The sequence below is a fragment of the Mesocricetus auratus genome, unplaced genomic scaffold (assembly GCF_017639785.1).
Source record: "Mesocricetus auratus isolate SY011 unplaced genomic scaffold, BCM_Maur_2.0 Super-Scaffold_100022, whole genome shotgun sequence".
In the NCBI taxonomy this organism is placed as follows: domain Eukaryota; kingdom Metazoa; phylum Chordata; class Mammalia; order Rodentia; family Cricetidae; genus Mesocricetus; species Mesocricetus auratus.
In genome coordinates, this window is record NW_024429203.1 from 1,694,571 (window position 1) to 1,717,901 (window position 23,331).

The window sequence follows — 23,331 nt, forward strand, 5'->3', positions numbered from 1 at the left end:
ACACACACACACACACACACACACACACACACACACACACACACACACACACACACACGCACTCACACACGCACTCACACGCACACCACCACCATCCCTCCAAAAAAAACAAGAAAGGAAGAAGATATTGTCTCTGTTTATAAAGATGTATTATTTGGTGTTTGTTTTGATTTGTTGAAACAGTATACTGCCCCCTCAGACTCATTGTGTGCCTGAGGGTCCTCCGGCCTCTACCTCCAAGTGCCAGGATTACAAGCAGGCATCCCATATCTAGTTTGTGTGGTGCTAAGAACAGAGGTCAGGACTATGTGTGTGTCAGGCAAGTACCTGACCAAGTCAGCTCCAGCAGGGCGTGGCTCTACTTTATTCATTCTGTTTGTGTATGCACATGTTTGTGAGTGTGGGTGTCAGAGGAGTCTCAGGTGTTGGTTCTGGTCTTCTACCTCATTTGAGACTCTGTCCCTTGTTCAGTGCTGTGTATGACAGGCCAGGTGGCCCCAGATCTTTTGGGGATTCTCCTGTCTGTGCTCCCCAGCCTTCTGTTAGTTTTGATTGCTGTCCAGGCCCCTCACTGCCTGCTGAAGGAGCCTGCCCCAAGCCCTGGGGCATGTGGCAGTGCAGACCTGTGCTCCAGCACTGGTATCAGGAATGCTGGGAATGGGAAATAGCCACTCAGAAAACATTAGTACTTGTTCACTCAGATGTAGTTGTATTTTTTCAAGTAGTTGGTTGAGTTTGCAGAAATGGAAGGAGCTAATTGGATATTCCTCCTCTGCCCAGAATCTTCCATAGTTGTTAATTCTTTCAAGGTCATTTATTTTGCTTTGAGATAGGCTCTTCCTGTATAGCTCTGGTTGTCCTGGAACTCACTGTGTAGACCAGGTTGGCCTTGAGCTCACAGAGAATGCTGGGTGCTGAGAGTAAAGGTTTACAACACTATGCCTGCCTTATTTATTTATTTTTTTATTACTCATGTGTGTTTATGCCATAGAGTGCAAGTGCCCACAGAACCCAGTGTTGAATCTTCCTGGAGCTACAGTTCCATGTGTGTGAGCCTCTGGCTGGGTGCTGGGGCTCTAGCTCTTCTTTCAAATCCCTATTTAGTTTTAAAACTATTTGTTGTTGTTTGGTATAGTTGGGGGACAGGGTAGCTCTGACTATCCTGAAGCTTACACTGTAGACCAGGCAGGCCTCAAACTACTCACAGAGAGCCACTCTCTTCCAAGTGTTAGGATTAAAGGTATGAGCCACCACATCTAGTCATAAAAACTCGAGGGGGGGTGTGTGTGCATGCGTGCGTGCGTGCGTGCTAGTGGTGCTCAGAGGACACCTTGCAGGAGTTAGTTCTTTGCTTGCTCTGTGTAGGTGCCAGGTCCTGACGTCAGAGCTTCAGACTTGGCAGCAATCAATCACCTGTGCCTGCTGAGCCGCCTCCCCCATTCTGTGCCAGCCCCCTGGACCTCAGCTCAGGGTCTTTGCACATGCCGTTTACCCTTGCCTGACCACTTTCGACCCCTCAAGTAGCTCTGCAGCTCACTTCCTGCCTCCTTTAGGCTTCCATGCAAATGTCTCCTCCCCCAGGGCATTCCCTGGACACTCTGTTACTGTGTCACCACCTTGCCATTCTGTCAACTTGTAATTTCTTTTGGAAGCAGTTATCAGCCTGTGTTTGGCCTGTTTGTTTGACCCAAGGTTCCTGTTCCTGGGTGTGCCTTTGTCTTGCAGGTGCCTGGTCTCCCTGCGTCACTTTTCGTCCACCTATGCTGTAGTCACCGTTCAAGAGTCACTCAGCAAAGGAGGCAGGCATACTCTCTGCCACACTGTGACCTGGGCCCCACCCAGTTGGACCAGACCAACATGCTTAGTGCTTTGTATAGCTGGGTCACAGTGAAACACTGCAGCCATGCACAGTAAAAGGAGGTGAGGACTTTAGCTCAGGATCACAGGGGACAAGGCCTTCCCTGGGATGTTAGTGTTGGCAGCAGTGTTGGGTTTTTTGTTTGTTTGTTTTTGTTTTTGTTTTTTTTTGAGACAGGGTCTCATGTTGTCCTAACCACATCTGCTTTATGGAATGCTGAGGACAGAACCCAGGGCTCCTCTGTGCTAGGCAAGAACTCTAGGTCACCACCAGCACCAGCCATGGTCCTGGAGTTTATACAGAGTCATAGAATCAAACATGTCATATGCCATGAAAATACCCAGCAATACATAAAGGAGGGACGATTGATGGGAGAAGACGGGGAAGGGAGGAGTGGGCAATGTAATCAATGTCCAATGCACACATTTATGAAAATATACTCCCAGAACACAGCATGTGTGCAGTGATAAAACAGTGTAAAAACAACAGAAAGAAAGACTAGAGAAGCCAGCTACAAAAGCCACATGAAAAACAGTCCTGAGCAGGCTGGTTCCCAGAGACAAAGTAGACTAGTGCTTATGGAGGTGTCAAGGGGAATGCTTGGTGGATGTGGAGCTTGGGGAAGATGAAAATGTCCTGAAAATAATGGAAATGGTTTCACAGAGTGGATCCACAAAATCCCCCAGCATCGACTTAAAACCAGTGGTTACAAGATCACCACTTTCCAGAAAGACAGTTAAGCAGAGGCTAAAAGCAACTCTCCCATCCTCGGTGCACCTACAAGAGAATGAATGGTTCTGCTGTGAAAACAAAACCCAGTGCTGGGGTGGGACCACTGAGGCAGGAGCATGGCCAAGAGTTCAACCTGGACTGTAGTGTGAAACCTTATCTCCAAGTAGGAGCCATAGACAATTTCTCCTTCCTTCCATCATGGGGTTACCCCCACCTTGGTATGCTCCAGCCGACTCCTGTGTATACATAGCACATCAGCCCTCCCCTATCCGCTGTGCGTGGGCTCGTAGGCTCGTCTCCAAACCAAGCCATTTTACTGCTGCAGTAAATAAAGGTGTAGAGTGTCTCTGGTGTGTTGGTCTGGCTCCCAGGAGTGGTATGCATGCTTCTCTCCTACCATCCCTCCATGCTGTACCCAGTCTCAGGACATCTATCTGCCTGCCCGTCCGTCGGTCCGTCTGTCCATCCATAGGAACTAGGGATTGACCCTCATGCATGTTAGGCAAGCACTCACACTGAGCTCTATCCTCAGCCCTCCTTTCTGGTGTTTTTTTTGGGGGGGGGGTTGGTGGTTGTTGTTTGAGACGTGGCTCCTCTGTGTGGTCCTGGAACTCGCTCTGTAGACCAGGCTGGTCTCAAACTCACAGGTTCCCCCTGCCGCTGCCTCATTCCTAGAGCTGGAATTAAAGGCTTGTGATACCGTGCCAGGCCATATAACATGCTTTGATAGTATTCACACCTACTTCCTCTAATTTCCCTATAACGTATTTCCCTCCACACTTCGTGTTATCTTCTTTGTTCAGTGGCTGGCTGAGTCCAGTAGTACTGCCCTCGGGTACATGGGTGTGAGGGCCGCCCACTGGAGCATGGGCAGCTAACAGTAGCCACATCTGAAGAAGAGTGACCCTTCGTTCCCCAGCAGCCAGTAGCTCCTTAGGTTGTGAACAGGGGCCTCATGAGCCTCTCCCATGTTTTGTCTTTTTTTTTTTTTTTTTGGCTTTTTTTCGAGACAGGGTTTCTCTGTGGCTTTGGAGGCTGTCCTGGAACTCCCTTGGGCCACCAACGCCCAGCTCCATGTTTTGTCTTTGAGGGTGGTTCTGGCTGTGTAGCCCAGGTTGGCCACACATTTGTGATTGCCCTGCCTCAGCCTCCCAAACACTGGTATTATACAGTAGCACTTCTGTGTCCAGCTTCAGCTTTATTTTCTTATGATGCTTCTTAAAAAAACCCAACTCTTTAGCAATCTCTTTTGGGTATATACTGAATGCTTGGTTATTGTGGTGTTTGAGTGGGAAATGGCCTCCATAGGCTCCTATTTTTAAATACTTGGTCTCCGGTTGGTGGAACTGTTTGGGAAGGATCGGGAGGTGTGACTTTGTTGTGAGAAGTGGGTCCCTGGCTGTAATGAGCATAGTAAAAAATGCCTCTTAGACTTGTAAAAATAGCTTAGTTAGGAACCCCACTAGACCTAAGGCTACACTTGATAACCAGAAGCCAATGACATCACTCAACTCTAGATAACCAGACACAGGCCTAGAACCCATGGTACCCACTGGACTGTATGTAAGCAGGTACAATACTCTGCTTTGCACATCTGGAGAGATGTCACCTTGATCTGTACTGTGGCTGGAGAGTCTCCCCCGGGTCCTGACCCTTAAATCAGAGGCAGTTGTTAGAGTCTGCACCTTCAGCTCTCAAGTGAACAACGTTGGGGAGACAGTCTAGGATTAGGAGTTTAGAGTGTGAATTTTGAGTGATGACTCTGAGCATAATAAAATATAACTTTTGTTGTACTATGTGGATCTGTCTTCTTGCTTGCAATACTAATACTTTGAGGTCTCAAAAGCCCACACCATTCCCAGTTAGTTCTCTCTGCCTCACTCTCTGCCAGATGGAAGCTGGCAGACTACATCAGATGTACTGATCCAGCATGCTGGCTGCCTGCCGGCTGCCACATTACCACCATGATGGTCATAGACTCTGGTACGCCTGGTACTGTGAACCCCAGATGAAATGCTTCCTTTAAAAAAATGATTTGTTTGTATTTTATTTGCATTGGTGTTTTGCCTGCATGTGTGAGGATGTCAGATCCCCTAGAACTAGAGATACAGACAGTTGGAGCTGCCATGTGGATTTTGGGAATTGAACCAGAATCCTCTGGAAGAGCAGCCAGTGCTCTTAACTGCTGAGTCATCTTTCTAGCCCCATATGTGCTTTTATGAGGTGCCTTTCTCATGGCGTCTTGTTATGGCATGGGAAAGGTTAAAGTCGCTAAGAGCTGGGCACAGTGGAGCACGCCTTTAATACCGGCACTCCAGAGGCAGGCAGATGTCTGTGAGTTCAAGGCCAGCCTGGGCTTCATAATGAGCTGTAGGACAACCAGAGATAAGTGGAGAGACCCTGTCTCAGGGAAGAAAAAATAAATGGAGGTGTAACCTGAGACAGTCTGTTTTGCTTCCCCTTCCCTCTCTTCCTCCCACTGATACTTATCAAGTCCCACCCACTAGTCTTGTTTAGCTATGGTTGTGTGCAAAGGCATGAGTGTGTATGGGGGTTATGTACTGTTCCTGATACTGCCTCCCAACCCTTTCACTGCACAAAGTACCTCAGTGGGGGTGGAGCCTCACGACTCTCCTCCTCCATATACAATGTGATGTTGGCAGGTTGAATCCTGAGCCAGAAGCTACAGCCCCATCATGTCCAGAAGACACTACTCAGCACTCTTCATCTGGCTCTTAAAATCTTTATTTTATTTGTTATATATTTACTTACTTTTTAGTTTTTCAAGACAGGATTTCTCTGTGTAATCCTGGCTGTCCTGGAACTCCCTCTGTAGATGAGATTAAAGGCATGCAGTAACACACCAGGCTCATTTTTGTGTTTTGAACCACAGTCTCTATGTACCCTTGGCTGTTCTGGAACTCCCTGCGTAGGCATCAAACTCACAAAGATCTACCTGCATTTGCCTACTGAGTGCTGGAATTAGAGGCGTATGCCTTCCTCGCTTCTTTTTTTTTTTTTTTTTTTTTCTTGATTTTTCGAGACAGGGTTTCTCTGTGGCTTTGGAGGCCGTCCTGGAACTCGCTTGGTAGTCCAGGCTGGTCTCGAACTTACAGAGATCCGCCTGCCTCTGCCTCCCGAGTGCTGGGATTAAAGGCGTGTGCCACCAGCACCCGGCGCCTTCCTAGCTTCTTAACATCTTTCTGTTCCTGCTTCTGGGTGTCCTTGAGCTTTGGAGGCACTGACACTGGTACCGCTGCCCTGTTTAGGTCTGGCCTGAGCACCCTTCAGCCGCTCTCCCCTTTGACCAGCTGTGCCTCTCTCCATGAAGTGCTGCCCACCCCATGGCGGAGGCCAAGAGCAGCACTAGTGGATAGTCATAAACTTAAGCATTTTAGAATCCAGTTTGACAGTTAAACAACAGTGGTGGATTCTGCCCAACATGAATCCCAGCACTCGAGAGATAGAGGCAGGAGACCTCTGAGTTTGTAGCCAACCCAGGCTCTACAGTGCCAGTTCCAGGATATCTAGGACTACAAATAGAGACTGTTAAGAAAACAGCAACAAAGACCTGTAGTAGGTTCTCTTCCAAAGCCTAGACCTACCAGCTTTTGGCATGAATAATAACCCTGATACCATTGCTACACCAGTGGATATATCTTTCCAGACAAGTTGTTATTGTAGCTTGTGGGCACAACTGGGTAAGACCACTGACTTCCTCAGCATCTTTTTATTTTTTAAGATTTATTTATTTTATGTGCATTGGTGTTTTTCCTACATGCATGTGGTTGTGAAGGTGTCAGATCCCTGAGAACTGGAGTCACAGACAGTTGTGAGCTGCCATGGGGTGTTGGGAACTGAACCCGGGTCCTCTGGAAGAGCAGCCAGTGCTCTTAACCATTGAACCATCTCCCCAGCTCAAAACTGTACTGTGATTGTTTTGTTTGTTTGTTTATTTGAGACAGGGTTTCTCTGTGTAGCCCTGGCTGTCCTGGAACTGACTTTGAGGATCAGGTTGGCCTTGAACTCACAGAGATCCACCTGCCTCTGCCTCTAGAGTGCTGGGATTAAAGGTGTGCACCACCAATGCCCTGCTCTCAGTGTCTTCTAATACCTGCCACTAATCATCAGGGCCCAACTTTCAGTCCAGGGTGCAGTGTCTTCAGCTGACATCTGCCCTGCTGGCCCAACAAGGCATAGAGTAGCAGTAGCCTGAAATGTGTCAAGGGCCTCCCTGTCTAGCATCGGTGCTGAACTTTCCTTTTTACTCTCCCAGCTCCTAGGAGAGGGAACTTTGTGCTGCCCCTGTTGGACTTCCTGAGCAGCAGAGTGCTGGCCTTGCAGAGTGAGCTCAGAAGTGTATCTCCTCCCTTCCTTGGAAGAGTCTTTGAAGAATTGGTATTTGTTCCCTTTTCAGAGTTTCTTAGAACTCACCATGGAGTTGTTGGCTCTGGGCTGTCTTTTGGGGAACATTTTTGAACACTAATTCAGATCCTTTATTCCTTTAAGTCCCTAGAGATTTTACCACTTTCAGCCGTTTAGTTTCTTTCTAAATCTTTTTCCTATTTCTTCTAAGGTTTTCAACTTCTTCCATAGTGTTCTCTTAGTCTTTTAAAAATATTTCATGGGCCTGGAGAGATGGCTCAGTGGCTAACAGCACTTGTTCTTGCAGAGGACATGGTTCAGTTCCCAGCATCCCATCCTCAGCTCAGGATCCTTTGTAACTTCAGTTCCAGGAGATCTGAAGCCCTCTTTCGGCCTCTGAGGGCACTGCATACATATGGTGTACATACGTACATGTAGACAAACACTCATGCGCATAAAATAAAAAAAATCTTAGCTGGGCCTGGTGGCACACACCATTAATCCCAGCACTTGGGAGGCAGAGGCAAGCAGATCTCTGTGAGTTTGAGGCCAGCCTGGTCTACAGAGCAAGTGCCACAAAGCTACAGAGAAACCCTGCCTCGAAAAACAAAACAAAATTCTTTACAAATATTAATTGATTCATTATTATGTGTTTATGGTATACACATGGAGGTCAGAGGGTAACTTTGGAGTCAGGTTGCTCCATCTTTACATGGGCTCTGGGATCAAATTCAGGTCTTCAGGCTTACACAACAAGCACCTTTATCTGCCGAGCCATCTCCATAGCCCGTCATTCTTTTATTTATTTATTTAGCTATTTGTTTGTTTATTGGTTAGTTGTGATCTCCCTACATTCATTCCAGATTTTAGTAATTTGAGTCTCACCCCATTGCTTGGGAAGTCTTGGTTCTTTCTTCCCCCCAACAATATTTTTTTTAGCAAGTTGGCCTCAAATTCACTGTATAGCAAATCTTGAATTCCTGCTTCTCCTACCTCTACCTCCTCCCCAGTGCTGGGGTGCAGGTGTGCACCACATGCTTAGTGTGTGTGATGCTGGGGGCGACGGGGCTTCTGTGTCCCAGGGGAGCATTCTGCCCATGGAACCCCGGTCCTTGAAGCTTTGTCTTGTTTGCCCCACCCTGCCCCCCACCTAGACAGGGTTTCTCTCTGTAACCCTGGCTGTCCTTGAACTCAGAGATTCACCTGCTTCTGCCTCCTGAGTGCTGGGATTAAAGGCGTGCGCCACCAATATCCGGGGTTTGCTTTTAACAACTACTGGGTTCCCCTCTACAGACTGCAGGCACACAGCGGATGGTGTCTACATGTGTTGGCATTTCCCCAGTTCTCTTAAGTTCTGACTCAGTGTCCTGCTGAGTTGGGGAACACACAACCCTACGTCCCTCCCTGCAGTCTTTGCTGTTCTGTGCCATGCTGAACATGCAGTCTCTTTTGGAAGATGACTGAATGAGAAAGCACCAGTTCAGCATGGGGGAGGCCCTGAGTTCTAGCCCATCATGCAGGAAAAGAAGACAAACAAAACCCCCAGAGAGGATGGCCTCGTTGTTGCCAGGTGGATTTGGGCACAAGTCCCCACCTTGTTGCTTCTTGATAGTATTCACTCTAAATATTTTGTTTCCTTAGTCATCTTTGATTCATTTTTCTTTACTTTTTGTGGGGAGAGCAGGAGCTCACTATATCATCTTCGCTTCCTGGAACTTACTGTGTAGACCTTAAACTCTGCCTCTGCCTCTAAGCACTAGCATAAAAGGAGTGTAACAATATGCACAGCCTCATCTGTTTCTTCCTTTTTCTTTCTTTCTTTAAGCTGGGCAGTGGTGGTTGCCCAACTTTAATCCCAGCACTCGGGAGGCAGAGGCAGGTGGATCTCTGTAGTTTGCGGCCACCCTGGTTTATAGAGTGAGTTCCAGGACAGTCAGGGCTACATAGAGAAACTGTGTCTCAAAACGTAAGAAAGATTTTTTAAATATTTAACTTTATTTTGTGTGCATTGGTATGAAGGTATCAGATACCCTGGAACTGGAGTTACAGACAGTTGTGAGCTGCTTTGTGGGTGCTGGGATTGAACCCAGGTCCTCTAGAAGAGTAGTTGGTGCTCTTAACCTTTGAGCCATCTCTCCAGCCCAACAAAAAAGATTTATCTTAATTTTCTGTGTATGAGCTTTTGCCTGCATATATGTAAGTATACAACATACGTGCCTGTGCCTGGAGACCAGTAGAGTGTGCTGGGTTCCCCTGAACCAGTGACACTTCTTGTGGTGCTAGTAGTCAAATCCAGGTCCTCTCCAAGGGCAGCCAGTGCTCTTAACTCCCGAGCCAGCGCTCTTGACAACCCCCACCCCAGATTTTTTTTGACAGGCTGTTTCTATATAAACCCAGACCAGTCTGGAAATTCTAATATTTCTTCCCTAAGCCCCTGGGGTACAGGGACCCTTTTTGGCCATTTGTGCAATTACTGAAAGGGTCGTTGTCTGAATACCAGAATTTGGATTGCCAGAACTCACTGAAAAGCTGGGTAGGTGTAGTGGCCTGCTTCCATTGGGGGAGGCAGGGACAGGAAATCCCTGAGTAAGCTGACTAGCTAGACTAGTTGAACTACAGCTCTTGGTTTCCCAGAGACACCGCCTCAGAAAATAAGGTGAAGGGCAATAGAGGAAGACACTGACGTCAGCCTTGATTCTGTATGCTCATGTACACATGTGCAACCACACCAATGCATATACATGCACATACCCACACACCAGCCAAAGAATAAAGTGGGGTGTTGACATCCATACCTATAGAATAACCTAATTCCCTGCCCTGCTCTTTTACGTGATCACACAGTCTTGTCTTGCACGAACTTCTAGTTATTTCTAGGTGTCATTCTCCTGACAGCCTGAGGGTCAGCAGGCCTGTGTGAGTGCTGAGTTGAGGGAGCAGACACTGAAGGAAAGCAGGAAACTGTTGAGAAGGAAGTGGGTTTTGAATGCTTTGCCTCACCTTCACAGATGGCTGATGAGAAGGGTCTGCTGCTTGTGGTGGTTTTCTTTTCTTTTTAATTTATTTTTTACATTCCAATCCCAGTTCCCCCTCCCTTCTTTCTTCCCACTCCCTCCGTCACCCCCCCCCCATCTGCTCCATAGAGAGGGTAAGGCCTCCCTTAGGAAGTCTACTAAGTCTGCCCTATCATCTAGTTGAGGCAGGACCAAGGCCCCTCTCCACCCCCACACCCCTGTGGCTGGGTGAGGTATCTCTCCATATAGAATGGATTCTTGTGGTGATTCTTATGGTTGACATCCACGCATCATTGCCTTTGTGACAGAACCCAGCTTCCTGTGCCTCCTCTGCCTGCTTCTGCCTCAGGACCTCTGTCCTAGGATCCCATTTACAGATGGAGGGACCGGGACACTGATGTCCTTGTGCTGCTCACACATGGTGACGCTGTGGCTGAACTGTCAGGGTGCAGACTCTGCCTTGTGCCTCTGATCTTCCTGCCTCCACCCTGATCACCGGGACATACCAGTGTCCACCATATCTGTTTTATGCAGTGCTGGGTGGAACTCAAGGAAGCCCTTTGCCCACCATGTGCCGAACACTGTGACTTGGTGCCGAACACAGCAGGCGATCCTCCCTGTCCTGTGGAACTGACAGGCTGAAGCTAAAAGATCCAGAGTCTAGCTGCTGGTTGAGCTGCCAGGGGAGGGGGTCAGCAAAAGGGGTCAGCTTGTGAAGGGGATGGTTCTGGAATGTTCTGATAGACTGGAGGCTGTCTGTCTTTCCTTCCTTCCTAGGGAACAGTTGGGCCCACAGAGTTGGGAATCCGTGTGTCACCTGCCATCTGTCACCCAGAGGCGGTAGAGACTTGGCAATTATTGTCTCAGTCCCCCTCACCCTGTTTCACACAGCTCTGCACCTGGCCCAGGATACGAAAGAGTCCTCTGCCGAGGGTCCTCAGCTGACACACACCCGGCAGGGCATGGGCACAGCTCTTCCACTAGCAGCTCTGAACCATCAGGGCTTAGCAGGGTGGAGTCGAGATCCATGGTTCCAGGGTTCAAGCAGCTTCCCTGTCACCCTTGACAATGTGGTTTGGCTGTTCCATACAACTGGATGGTGACAGGTTAAATATTTACCTGATATAAAGTTATAAATAAGCTGCACAAACCTGGAATTCATATCACCTTGGAGCCTGAAACATGGTTTGGTTTTGTTTTGTTTTGAGACAAAGTTTCATGGAGCCCAGGCTGGTGTCACTAACAGTAATCCTGCTTCCTGAGTGCTAGGTTTCCTGCCTACCCTCGGTTTCTCACTTTCTTCTTTTGTAGGCAGGTCTCATGGAGCCCAGGCTGGCCTGAGCTCACTATGTAGCTGAGGATGACCTTGAACTCCAGATCCACCTGCCACCAATGAGTGCTGGGATCACATGAGAGCCACCACACCCAGGGAGACAGATGCTGTGCTATTCTGAATCCATGGATGACCTCCGTCAAGCCAGCTGCCTCTGTGCAGAAAGATACAAACAGATGACCACCCCCACTCCTTACCCCCCCTAAATCCCCATATAACCGGGGCTGGGACTTAGTGGTTAGTGTTTGTCTGAGATATGCAAATCCATGGCTCCATCCACAGGCCAGGCATGGTGGTGCAAACCTGTGATCCCAGCACTTGTAGAGGCGGGAAGATCATACTCAGCTACAGGAAGGCTTCAGAGCCAACCTTGGCTACATGAGATCTTACCTCAAGACAAAACAAACATCATACAACAACAACAACAACAACAAAAGAATTCCTAAATATGCCACAGGTTTCCTCTGTATAGAGCTCACTCACTGTTCCACACTGGAGGGCACCTGGCCCTGGGCTGCTTCTCAGAACAGTCACCAAAGTTGGCTTAGCCCATTCCATTCCCTGCTTGTTGGACATTTAGGTCATTAATGGCTTTCTCTTGGACAGGTGTTGCCATCTGTCCTTGTTAACTCTTGTAGGCAGTGACTGGTCTTTGACGGTGGAGTCTCTACCCTGTATCAGTGTGGTGATTGGTGTAGGCCCCAAAGAGAATGAGGCCATCTCCTCCTGTCCCAGCTGGAGCTGATCATTTGATAAGCAGATGAACCAGAGAGTGCAAACTAGTAAGGACATCCCTGTGAGGACAGTGAAGACAGGCAGTGCAGGGTGGGTGTGGGGACATCTCAGCTGAGCCCCCAGTGTGCAGAGGAAGCCAGAGTTTGTCATAGGAAAGGTCAGTGTGTGAGGACACACAAAGGTCCTGAGGCAGAGATGTGCTGCTCCTCTGAGGTCCTTCTCTGTGGACCCAGCTAGAGGGAGTAAGTGAAGGGGTGTTTGTGCGTGTGTGTGTGTGTGTGTGTGTGTGTGTGTGTGTGTGTGTGTGTGTGTGCGAGAGAGAGAGAGAGAGAGAGAGAGAGAGAGAGAGAGAGAGAGAGAGAGAGAGAGAGAGAGAGAGAGAGATTGCTGAGTAATGAAAGGGTCTCTGAGGCCCTTGGTGAACACATGGCAGTCCCCAAAAGTTAATCAGAGGAGTGATTACAGATTACCTCAAGTTTACTTTGGCTGTGTAAGAGGAATGCTGTCATGTGTGTGGGTGTGCATGCCAGAAACTGATACTAGATACCTCTTGCTATATTGTTTTCTACCATGTTTTTCGGACTGGGGTCTTTTTCTGAACCTAGAGTTTATCAGTTCAGGCTAAACTGGCTGGTCAGTAAACCCCATGAGCGAGGGATCTTCTGTCCCCACCTCCCAAGTGCTGGGAATGCAGGGCATCATTGCTCGGCTGGTGCGGGTGCTGGGGACCCATACCTGGGCCCTTCCTTAAGGTGTGTGCTAGACATCTGAACAAGCCATCTCCCTAGCCCCACGAATGCTGTATTTTGGGTTACTATGGCAAGAGCTTTGTAACTGTGACTCCTGAGGCAGGTGTCATTGTGTCTACTTAACCAATGAAGAAACTGAGGCAGAAAGAGGTTGCCCAACTTGCCAGATTGTCCAGAAATGTTCTAGAAGTAATTCAGGCCTTGCAAAGTCTCAGAGATATAGCTATTAAGTCACCCTATTTCCTGCTCTTGCTCCCCGCCCAAGCTGGCCCTCAGATATGACCACAAGCAGGTGACACTGGGCATAAGTGCCAAGGGCAGGGCTGATCTGGGTCCTGCTGGATTCCTGGCTAGGGAGGGACTGCTGGGTGGAAGCTGGGAGGCTTGAGCTCAGTCTCCTGGTCTGTGAGATGGCCAAGTCAGCTCTGCACCCCCCGATGGACCTGTTGTGTGCCCAACTCTAGGTGGGGAGAGAGCTAAGTTTGGGTCTACACATGGTGTGGCTGCTGCTGGGATGGGAACATAGTAGGGGACAGATAGAGAGATTGGGAGGAAATCGTCAGGTCTGGGAGTGCTGCAGGAATTAGGCTCCAGGCAGGTAGATGTGGGGCCTGGCCTGGGACAGGGGAGCTTGGAGGTCTGTGTTGGCAGGCAGGGGCAAGAGTTGACAGGAGTAGGTTGTGCAGAGTTTAGTGGGCCATAGGAAGGCCAGAGCCTGAGAGACCCACCACCCAGTTCACCCCACCCCCAACACCAGAGGGCTAGAAGGTGGATCTGATCTGGTATGACCTCTAATCTAGTAGCTTCAGGCTATGAGGTTTTGGGAATAAGGGTGACCAGGAAGGGTCTTCCCCCAGGGCCCTTACCTGTGTCCTGACAGCCAGGCTACTCAGTGATGGTGATTGCTGAAGCCTTTCCTGCTTGTGTCTGGCTTCCCTCCTCTAGAAGGCCTGGAGAGCCAGCCTCTGTTGCTGGTTCACAGGGCTGTCCCCACCCTCTTCCCTCCAGGGTGAAGCCAAGCTCTCCTGTACAGAAGAGAGTAAACAAACCTGCATTGTACGTCGTCTTCCAGGGAACCATAAAGCTTAGAACCCTACCATGGGGAGAGGCTCTTCACAAAGTCCCTGTCACTAGTCCTGTGGACAGGGAATGACCTTCTATCCCATAGGTGACTGAACTACTGCCCAGAGAGGGCCTGGTACAGCCCACAGAGACGTCTGCTGAGCCCAAGAACTGTGGGCCTTGTAGCTCCTCGCACACTGGTTACAGCCACCGTGTGTGGCTGGGTTCAGGCTCTTGAACTGACCGAGTGCAGCTCTGCTGTGCTACAGGGGCGACTTCTTGCTCTCCGTCTGAGGTTGAGCTGGTGAGAGTGGGAAGGATGGGCTGAACTCTCTAGCCTCTGACCATTGCTAGGTGGGCAGTTCCCTAGGGAAGGATTTCCTGGCAGAAGGAACAGCCCCTGCAAAGGCCAAGGGTTTAGAGGACCTCCATAGTCTGGATGCTGGGGACTGGATTGGCAGCTATGAGTGGATACAACACTTTGGGGTGCTTTCTGGAGGTCTTTGTTTAGAAATATATGTGTAGATGAGGGGTTGGCTTGTGGCTCAGTCAGTAGAGTGCTGGCCTAGAATGCACAAAGCGTTAGGGACCATAAGCACCACATAAGCCAGGCATGGTGGTACACACCTGTAACCCCAGTACTTGGGAGGTAGAGCCCGGAAGACAGGAGTTCAAGGCCATCCTCTTCTACATAGAGCTTGAGGCCAGCCTGCGCTATAAAAGTCCCTGTGCCAAAAGAGAAAAAAGAAAGGAAGGAAACAGGAGGACAGCTCCACCTGGCAATGCGAAATGATGGCACACTTTACACTAAATGGCCATGTGCTATCCCTGTACCAGGCACAGAAGAGCGGGGCCTGGCCTGGGAGCTGATCCTGTGCTTACATATGGAGGTGTGGGTGTCTCTGAGCCGGAGTCCCCCCCATCTCCCACAGTTGGCAAAGATTTTCTGACCAGGAAGCCCAGACCTGGGAGTGAAACCAAGTCATATAGAACACAGCTGGCTCCGTGGAAACTAGACTGCGAGGGCAGCCAGGGCACAGGAAGTGCCACAGCGACAGCGAAGAAAGGGACTCATGCCTTGGGAAGGGGTGGCCAGGGGAGAAGAACTGGATGAAGCTAGAGGCCGTCTCCATTGCCAGCCCTGGGCCGTTGGCATTGCCCAAGAGCTGCTCAGGAGGCCTGGAGGATGGGTTCCGTTGTCCTACCCAGGAAAGAGTTTTTGTGTGTGTGAGTGTTTACCTCCATGTGTGTCCATGTACTTACTACCTATGTGCCTGGTGCTTGAGGTCAGAGAAGCTGTTGGATCCCCTGAGACTGGAGTTAGAGATGGTTGTGAGCAACCATGTGGGTGCTGGGAAATTGAGCCAGGTCCTCTAGAAGAGCAGTCAGTGCTCTTAGCCACTGAGCTATTGCTCCAACTCCAACAAACAGGAAAAAAATCTAAAGCCCATTTATTTACTTACTTACATGATTTGTGTGTGGGCGGGGTTGGTGTGCTTGGCATGGCATGCAGGTGGAGGCCAGAGGACTTTTCCCGAGTCAGTTCTGTCCTTCCTTCTGTGATATGAAACCCGGGAATCAAACTCCGGTCTCCATATTTGGCAGCAGATACCTTTACCTCCTTAGCCATTTCACTGCCCGTGGAAATAACCTTGACGAGGCCTTTCTACACCAAATGCCTGAGGGTTAAGGTGGGGGTGCCAGTCACATGAGGTGCTGTGCACTCAGCCCCACGGCTGTGGAAGCAGCGTTACGTTGGTTCTGGACTGCTAGCTGGCTCCCAGTCTGGCCTGTGACATCCCTGGTCTCCTACTAACCTCTTCCTCCTCCAGCGCTGCCTTCTCTGTTGCCCTCCCATTGGCCACCAAGTCTCCAGCCTTTTCTTGTGAGAACTAGAGCTTGTCCTGGGCATCACACCTGACGTCACACATGTCCCTATTTGAAACTCTCTGTCCCTTGTCTGGGACAGGGGCTGATACCTGAGGCATCACCACTGTCCTCTAGGAGTCTTATCACCTCAGATGCCCCCAGTGTAAAGCCATTGTAACACAGACCAGTGGTTACTGGTCCTGGAGGCAGAGCCTGGGTGTGGCTCAGTGATACATTCCCCCACTGAGAGGCTGCATTGTGGGGTAAGGGCTGAGATTCTGGGACCTGGTGGTCAGAACCTTCAAGTGGACCTCATGTGGTTCATTCTTAATGCTGCTGGCTTTGCTGACGCTTTGCAGCCTTAGGGAGGGCCCAGTCTCTGCAGCCTGCAGTTCTGTGAGATGGGGAACTGAGCCATGAGGCAGGATCTTAGCGCTGTGAAATTGGTGAATCCATGCAAAGTGCTCTGCTCCTCACTTGTCACAGCTTTGTAGCTGCTCCACATTACCAAGATGTATTTAACTGAATTAATGAATTGATTTAGTTTGGACTCAGATAGCTGAGGCTGAGGCTGCTCCATAACTAGCTATGACCTTGAACACACTGAGTTCCTTTTTTTTTTTTTTTTTTTTGAGACAGGTTTCCTCTGTGTAATAATAGTCCTGACTGTCCTGGAACTCTCTTTGTAGATCAGGCTGGCCTCGAAATCACTAAGATTAAAGGCATGTGCCACCATCATCTGAGACCATAACTACTTTTACAAAGTCCCTTGGGAATCGGCACCCTGTGACATAGTCAGCAGTGTTTGAGAACAGGTGGTGCCCAGCCTCATGGGCTCTGCTGTAGTTCACTTGTGTTTTCTTTTGTAGCAAAACAAACCCTCTCTACTTGGTCCACCCAGGAGGAAGTTCCTTGTGAGAAGATAAAAGACGCTTTTTCTTTTATGTGTCTGGCTTCCTGAGCCTCTGGCTGGGCTGTGGTACTGACTGGCCCCTGTTGCTAGGTTTTGGAGCTTTTGTTTAACTTACTCTGTGAAACACTTAACAGGTTACATTTCGTGTATTTAGTGAGTGTGTGTGCACATGTGCATCTGTGTGTGCTCCTGTGTGTCATGGTCGTGTGTGGAGGTCAGACGGCCACCTGGGAGTTGGTGCTCTCCTCGCCATGCCAGTCCTAGGCATTAAGTTCAGTCATCAGCCTGTCCGGCAAGTGCCTTCACCCCTCTCTGTCCTTAACTCCTTCTGTTGCAGTGCTGGGAATGTAGCTCAGGCTGGCCTGGCACCTGTGCTGTAACCAAGGACGACCTTGACATTCTGATCCTCCTGCTGCTGAGTTCCCCTCCTCCTGAGCAGAATTCCCACATGGGTCTCTGGAAGCCCAAGTTCTTTTTGTGCTATGTAAAGGACTGAATCTGGGTCTCACAAATTGCAATTATTTAGATCTAAGTTGTTTTGTTTTTCCAGATGGTCTCATGTAACCCAGGTTGGTCTTGAGCTCTCTATATAGATGAGGTTGGTCATGAACTTTTGATCCTTCTGCCTCCGGCGCCCTGGTGGTAACCTCTCCTGAGATTTAATGTAGATATAGTAAATCATACACTTGAAATACACACCCGATCTGATAACTTTAAAAAACTGCTGATCACTGGACAGATCATCTTTGAGGACATTTTGGCCACCCCAGAAAGTCCCGTCATGTGTCTTCCTGTCTGTTCCTCCAAAGGAAGCCTCTGCCCTGATCCTTATCACAAGAGACAGCTCTGCCTGTTCAGGTTCAAGTCCATCTGTGTACCATCTTAGTCTGGGCCACGTGCCTGTAGAGGGTGTGCATGGAGTCTCCAGGACGGCTGCACTCATATCTGCCCGGACTAGGCAGATACACAGATGTCCATTCACCATACAGAAAGAACTATGAGCCACCAGTTGAGTGACAGTGATGATGTGACATAACTCAGGATGCCTTTGTCTCCCCATGTGCTGGAATAGGCATTAGCCACCATGCCCATTTCCTTCAGGACTGTGGGAATCCAACCCAGAGTCCCCTGCGTTGCTGGGAAAGCACCCCAGCAACTGAGCCGTATCTCAGCCTGCAGAGTCCTGGGCTGCTGGTGGTTGGTAGTTCTAGCTCAGGTTGGCCTTGAACTTGATCCTCCCTAGTCTCCTGGGCCTGTCTTTATCCTGGGCAACATTGTCTGAATATACCAAGAGAACCTACCTAGAGGAAGTGCCAGAGCACCAAACAGCTCTGTCCATACATCTCTGAGTCCTTGGCCTTCTTCTGCAGGCCCTCGGGGGTTGGGGTTGGTGTGTTTGCTGAGGTTTGCAAGAGACACTTGCTCAGTGCCTGTGGTCACATTTCCTGCCTCTCTAGCAGGACCGTGAGTCACTTCTGCTGCTTTCTCTTCTCCCAGGGACTTCCTTCCACGTGGATCAGGAATTGTCACCCGGAGGCCTCTCATTCTGCAGCTCATCTTTTCCAAAACAGGTATGAGAAATAGACATTTCAAAAGCAAAATACTAGAAAAAGTAAAAATAACTAAGTAAAGGGTGCAGAGGCAGCGTAGTTGGCAGACAGCTTACCTGACATATGAGAGCCCTGATTCCATCCCCAGCATAGTATAACCCTGGCAGGTTGGTGTGCACTTGTAATCCCAGCACCAGGCAGAAGGATCGAAGCTCAAGGTCTCTCTGTGTCACACAGAGTTCAAGGCCATCCTGGGCTGCATAAGAACAAACAAGTACTACTTGGAGGCATAGCAGTAACTGGATGTAAATGTGGACTTGTTCCCATGAGGGTGTTGGGATCTCAGGAGGCATCAGAGTTCTTGGGTCCCACACGTACAGGGAACCTGAAAAAACGGTTCAATGAACACCTCTGCTGCAGCCCGAAGTCCCCAACCAGGACCAGACCGCCAGGTTCCATAGTGGTTTTTCTGAATCTTTTTTCTTTTCTTTTCTTTTTTTTTTTTTTAAGAAGTCTTGCATGTCAACTAAAATTGCCTCCTTATACTTCCTGTGCAGTCACAGACCAGGCCCAATTGAAAGAGCCATTGTACCTGGCATTTGAGGCCCTGTTCATGGTCTCATGATGCCATTTGCCCCCCAGCATGCCCTGTAACTGAATCTACAGTTGGGAAAACTGAGGCATAGCCAGGTGACCTGCATTTCCAGAGGGCCCCTGTCTTGGGATCCTCAGCAGTCTAACGTGAGCTGACAGCCTGCCCTCCAAAGCCCTGCTGTTCTTCTTCACCCTGATCCCACCAGCTCGGAGGAGAGGCTCCACTGAGACCTGATGGTTCAGTGCACAGCACCCTGTGGACGGGGGTTTGCCTCATGACATGATACAGGATGCCGTGCTGCCTCTTGGATCAGGCTTCCAGTCCGCTTTCCTGGCAAGGGCCCCTTTGGCTCTTCCTGTGTTTGCTTTCATTGCCTTAGGAATCCCAATTTCGCACTTTTTCACGGGATACCAGCTGGCATTTTGCTGCTTCTAGTCCCTGGCTGTCCTGAAAAAGCCTGCCTGCATAAGCAGGGAAGGGAGCCCAGCCTTCCCAGGTTCCTGTGCTGGCTTCCTTTGTGCACAGCCTGCCTACAGTGTGAAGACAATGGGAAGACCCTTGACAAGCAGTCCTAGCCTTATACCTGCAGGGTTGTGTGCTTGTTTGGATAGCTGGTACCCAGACTGACCCCAGCTCTCTTGGACCTGGGTGACAACTAGGGTGACAGTACTAGGTAAGCCCCCCCATGTTTAACTTTACTATAGTCTGTAGTTTTATTTATTAATTTTAAACTTTTTATATCTTTATCTTAAATTGTATGAATGTTTTGCCTGCCAAAATCTAATGGAAGCATGAGGTTCTCTGTATGGACTGGGGAGAAGCCCATGAAAGGTACCACTGAACTGGGGACACCTGCCCAGAGCTGACCATAATAAAGGATCAGACCAGTTCTTGACCTTCCTCCCTCTTGCCTGAGGCCACAAAAGATGGCTGTTACTTATATCCTGATGGAGCTGCTCTTGGGGACATGACCAGGCATGTGGTAGGAGGCTGGAACAGGAACCAGATGTGGCTGCTTGGGGCAAGTGACTCTTATGCAGATGGGGACACAACTGGATTCTGGTGGGCTGGGTGGGCAGGTGTGTCTCAGGAGTGTCCTATCCTGCGTCCCCTAAGCTTGAGTGCTTCTGACCCTTTGCCTGACAGTCTCCTTGCTCCTACTATCACGGCCTCAGTGGGACATTGGAGAGGCAGCCTTTGTGTTTCCTTTAGGGTGTGTTGTGTTGTCACCAGGCTGCCCCACCTCCCCACCCTGGCCTAGTAGATGCTGCAGACAAGCATTTTCTGTACTCAGCTGGCTGAAGAGACTATAGCTGGGATGGTTAGAAAGCAGATCAGGCTTCAGTTCTCCCCTGGGCCAGATTCTAGGTCGTAGCAGTAGTGGGGGCACAGCTGGGAGTGGAGGTGGAGAGGGACAGGCGAGCCCTAGAGGTCACAGGTTCCTCACACTGATGCCTGGGACCAAGCTGCAGAGCCAGGGGTTTGGACAGACCGTGTCCTTCCATACCTCAGGGGCTGCTCTCCTCCAAGGTTCAGGAATCTGAAGATGTGCCTCGTGAAACCAGACTAGGATCCTCCCCTTTAGAACTTCAGACATCCAAGTGCCTTGTGGCTTCTTGTTCAGGCTGGCTTGCTGAGCCATGACTAGTAGCTAATGCTGTTTAAAAATTACCCAAGACCACAGGCTCCCCGAAGCCTAATGGCCCATGAGTGAACCTTGCCCTCACCCAGAATCATCCTGCTAAACTCTGGGTGTGGAGGTAGGGGGGTTCCCCTCCCATTCCCAACCTTCATCCTGACTTTGGTCTGTGATCACTGGGCCAGCAAAGAGATGTCAGGACATGGCCAGTCCCTATCAGAGCCCAACCCCTCGTATTCCCCAGAGACAGCCATGCCTCCTCACTGCCCCTCCCTCAAGCTCCCGTGTTCCCACCTCTGGCCCTTGTTCACCATGTTCCACGGTGCACGTGTTAGATAAAACTATTTCTTGAGTCAAATTGAGTTTTGAGGCTGAATCTTGTGTAGACAATGCTTGAATTTGTTTATATCTGAAGCTAGCCATGAACTGCTGATCCTCTTGGCTCTACCTCCCAAGTACTGGGATTGCAGGCATTACCTCACCTGTGTCTTCCATCTGGAAAGGGTTGGTGGAAGACCAAGGCCTGGGTGACCATCGGTAGCAGACAAAAGCCATGCTTCAGGGTCTAAAAAAGCCAAAAAAACAAACGAAACTGAGCCCGGAGCAGGGTTTGGCTGAAGTCAGGGGCTAGTTGGAATGACTGCTTCAGAGTAACAGTATATGGTAGACAGGAGGCAGTCCTATTTGTCTTAAACCTGAGGGAGCTGTAGGCTAAACAGGAATAGTAAGTGTGTGCTAATGCTCCTGTCTAAGACTCTGAAAACTCCTGCACGAACAAATCCTATTGGTTGTTTTTTTGTTTGTTTGTTTTTGAGGCAGTGTCATGTAGCCTAGCCTCAAACTCATTGCCCTCCTGATCTTCTTGTCCCTACCTCCCTAGTGCTGGGGTTAGAGGAGTGTACCACCACACAGGGTTTATGTGGTGCTGGGATCAAAAGGCTCTCCCCCAACTGAGTTTTATCCCCACTCCTGTGTTTTTAGATCTGTGCGCGTGAGTGTATGTATGTTTGTACGTATGTAGTGTCTGTCATATTCAGAGGTGTTGGATCCTTTGGAACTGGAGTTACAGATATGAGCTGCCTGATGTGGGTGCTGAGAACCAAACTCAGTCCTCTTCAGGAGCTGAACCTAGGCTGGCTTCCACTCCTGCAAATCCTCCAGGATGACAGATCCTGTTAGGTTGTTGGGTGTATCCAGGGGTCTCCAAAGTGTGTCTAAGCCTTCAGTGCATGCCAGTACCAGATCTGAAGAAAGCAGATCTAGTGGCCTTTAGCATCAGCAGTGGCCAAGATGGCTTTTGCTTTTTGCCAGACTGTGGGTGAAGTCTCACTGCTTCCAACACCTACACAAATGCTTAGAAAGCAGAACTAGGTACTGGAGATGTGTAGCGATTGATGCCCAGCCCCTGCTGATAACCGCATCCCAGGCAGGAAGGAGCTCTTTAGAAACCCCTTTCCCGTTTTGTTCTCTGGGCACACAGTGAGGCTGCTGTTGGGAAACCTGGCAAGAAGGTTGGCCCACCTGCCAGGATTAGGAGCATGACTGCTGGCCTAGGCCCACTTTGGTTTCTTCTCTTATCCCTGCTGTGCACCAGGCCCTGGGCTGGGGCCTGTGTAGTCATCCAGGAGCCCCCTGGGAGAGCCTGTCTGGTTCACTATGCAGAGCAGAGCCAGGGAGAGTCCACTCTGCTGCCAGTGGGTATGTGATTGTCATAATGCTGCAGTGTTGGCCCAGGGACCAGAGGAACTGGCTTTGTCACTGAGGAATATTGGGACCTGGATTAGCAGAACTAGCAGTGATTTAGAGGCATGGCCTGGTCTGCTGGGGACCAATCGGCAAGCAGCTCGGCCATAAGGCATCCAGCACACTCTTTGACTTAACATTTGAGCATGTGCATTAATTAACAGGGAGCTTTTTTGAGGCAATCTCTTTGCCTTGGGCTAGCTGGCTGATTAAGGTAGGCTGACTGGCCATTGAGACCTGTCTTTACCTCCCTAGCACTAGGGTTACAAGCAGTCACTACACACCTGTCTTATTATCTGAGTTCTGTGACTCAGATGCAAGCACTTCACTGAGTCCTCAGCCTAGAGGTTCTTTTTAAGCCCAGGCTGGCCTCTAACTCATGATCATGCCTTTGACTACTACCTGCTCCTGTAGGTGTGGCTGTACAGCAGGCATCTGTGTTGGACTTGTCAAAGGTGCAGTGTAGTTTATATGAGTGGCATTCCCTCTCCGGATTCTCCTTTGTGTTAAGACACGGCAGTGACAGAGCTCTCTACCCAGCACTTCTCCACTTGGCACATTGGCGTCCTCTGCTGCCTACATGGTAGAGATGCTGGTTGCTCCTCTTTCTTTCCTCTCAGATTTGCTTGGGATGTCCACTTTGCTGGGGAAGGAGGCTGAGCCCAGGTGGGCCCTCCAGGGCTGCTGCTGCTGCTGGCAGGTGCAGCCCCATCGAAGAAATGCAGACGGAAAGGGTGGCAGGCAGGGAGGGGGAAAAGGAGAGGAGCCAGGCCTGGCCCGGGCCCTGGCTCTACTGCCTTACCCTGCTATGTCTCACTTGCTGACTGCCTTGATCTGGAAGAGAATGAGGTTCTGTGGGGGCTGGGCGGCTGATCCGTTTTTAGTGGCAGCTGCAGGAAGAGTGTTTCTGCTTGTCCCCTGGAAGGCCAGAGCGAGGCTGCCCTTGGGAATGGGTCAGCTGATAGTGCCTCCCAGAGTCTCCTGACCACACCCTCACTCACCCTGCTCCTGGGTTCCCAGCACCCATGCTAGACACAAACCTGGTCCTGCTGAGATCATTGGGTTTGAGAGTCACTATCCCTGCCAGGTGGTCTGACCTACCCAGTCCCAGTGTCACCTCTGAGCTGGAGTCAGCTCTCATGTCCTCTCTGTGTGTCTGTGCATGAGTGTGCGC

At 49.8% G+C, this 23,331-nt stretch overlaps 1 protein-coding gene across 10 annotated transcripts in view; it reads left to right on the forward strand.

The window, feature by feature from the left end:
• Dnm2 (dynamin 2) overlaps positions 1-23,331 on the forward strand; it is an 84,139-nt gene that overhangs the window by 14,970 nt on the left and 45,838 nt on the right. For all 10 annotated transcript variants that reach the window (XM_040730124.1, XM_040730126.1, XM_040730120.1 and 7 more), the window contains exon 2: positions 18,128-18,201. In XM_040730124.1, coding sequence (XP_040586058.1) covers positions 18,128-18,201 — 74 coding nt within the window. The remainder of the gene's footprint in view (positions 1-18,127; positions 18,202-23,331) is intronic.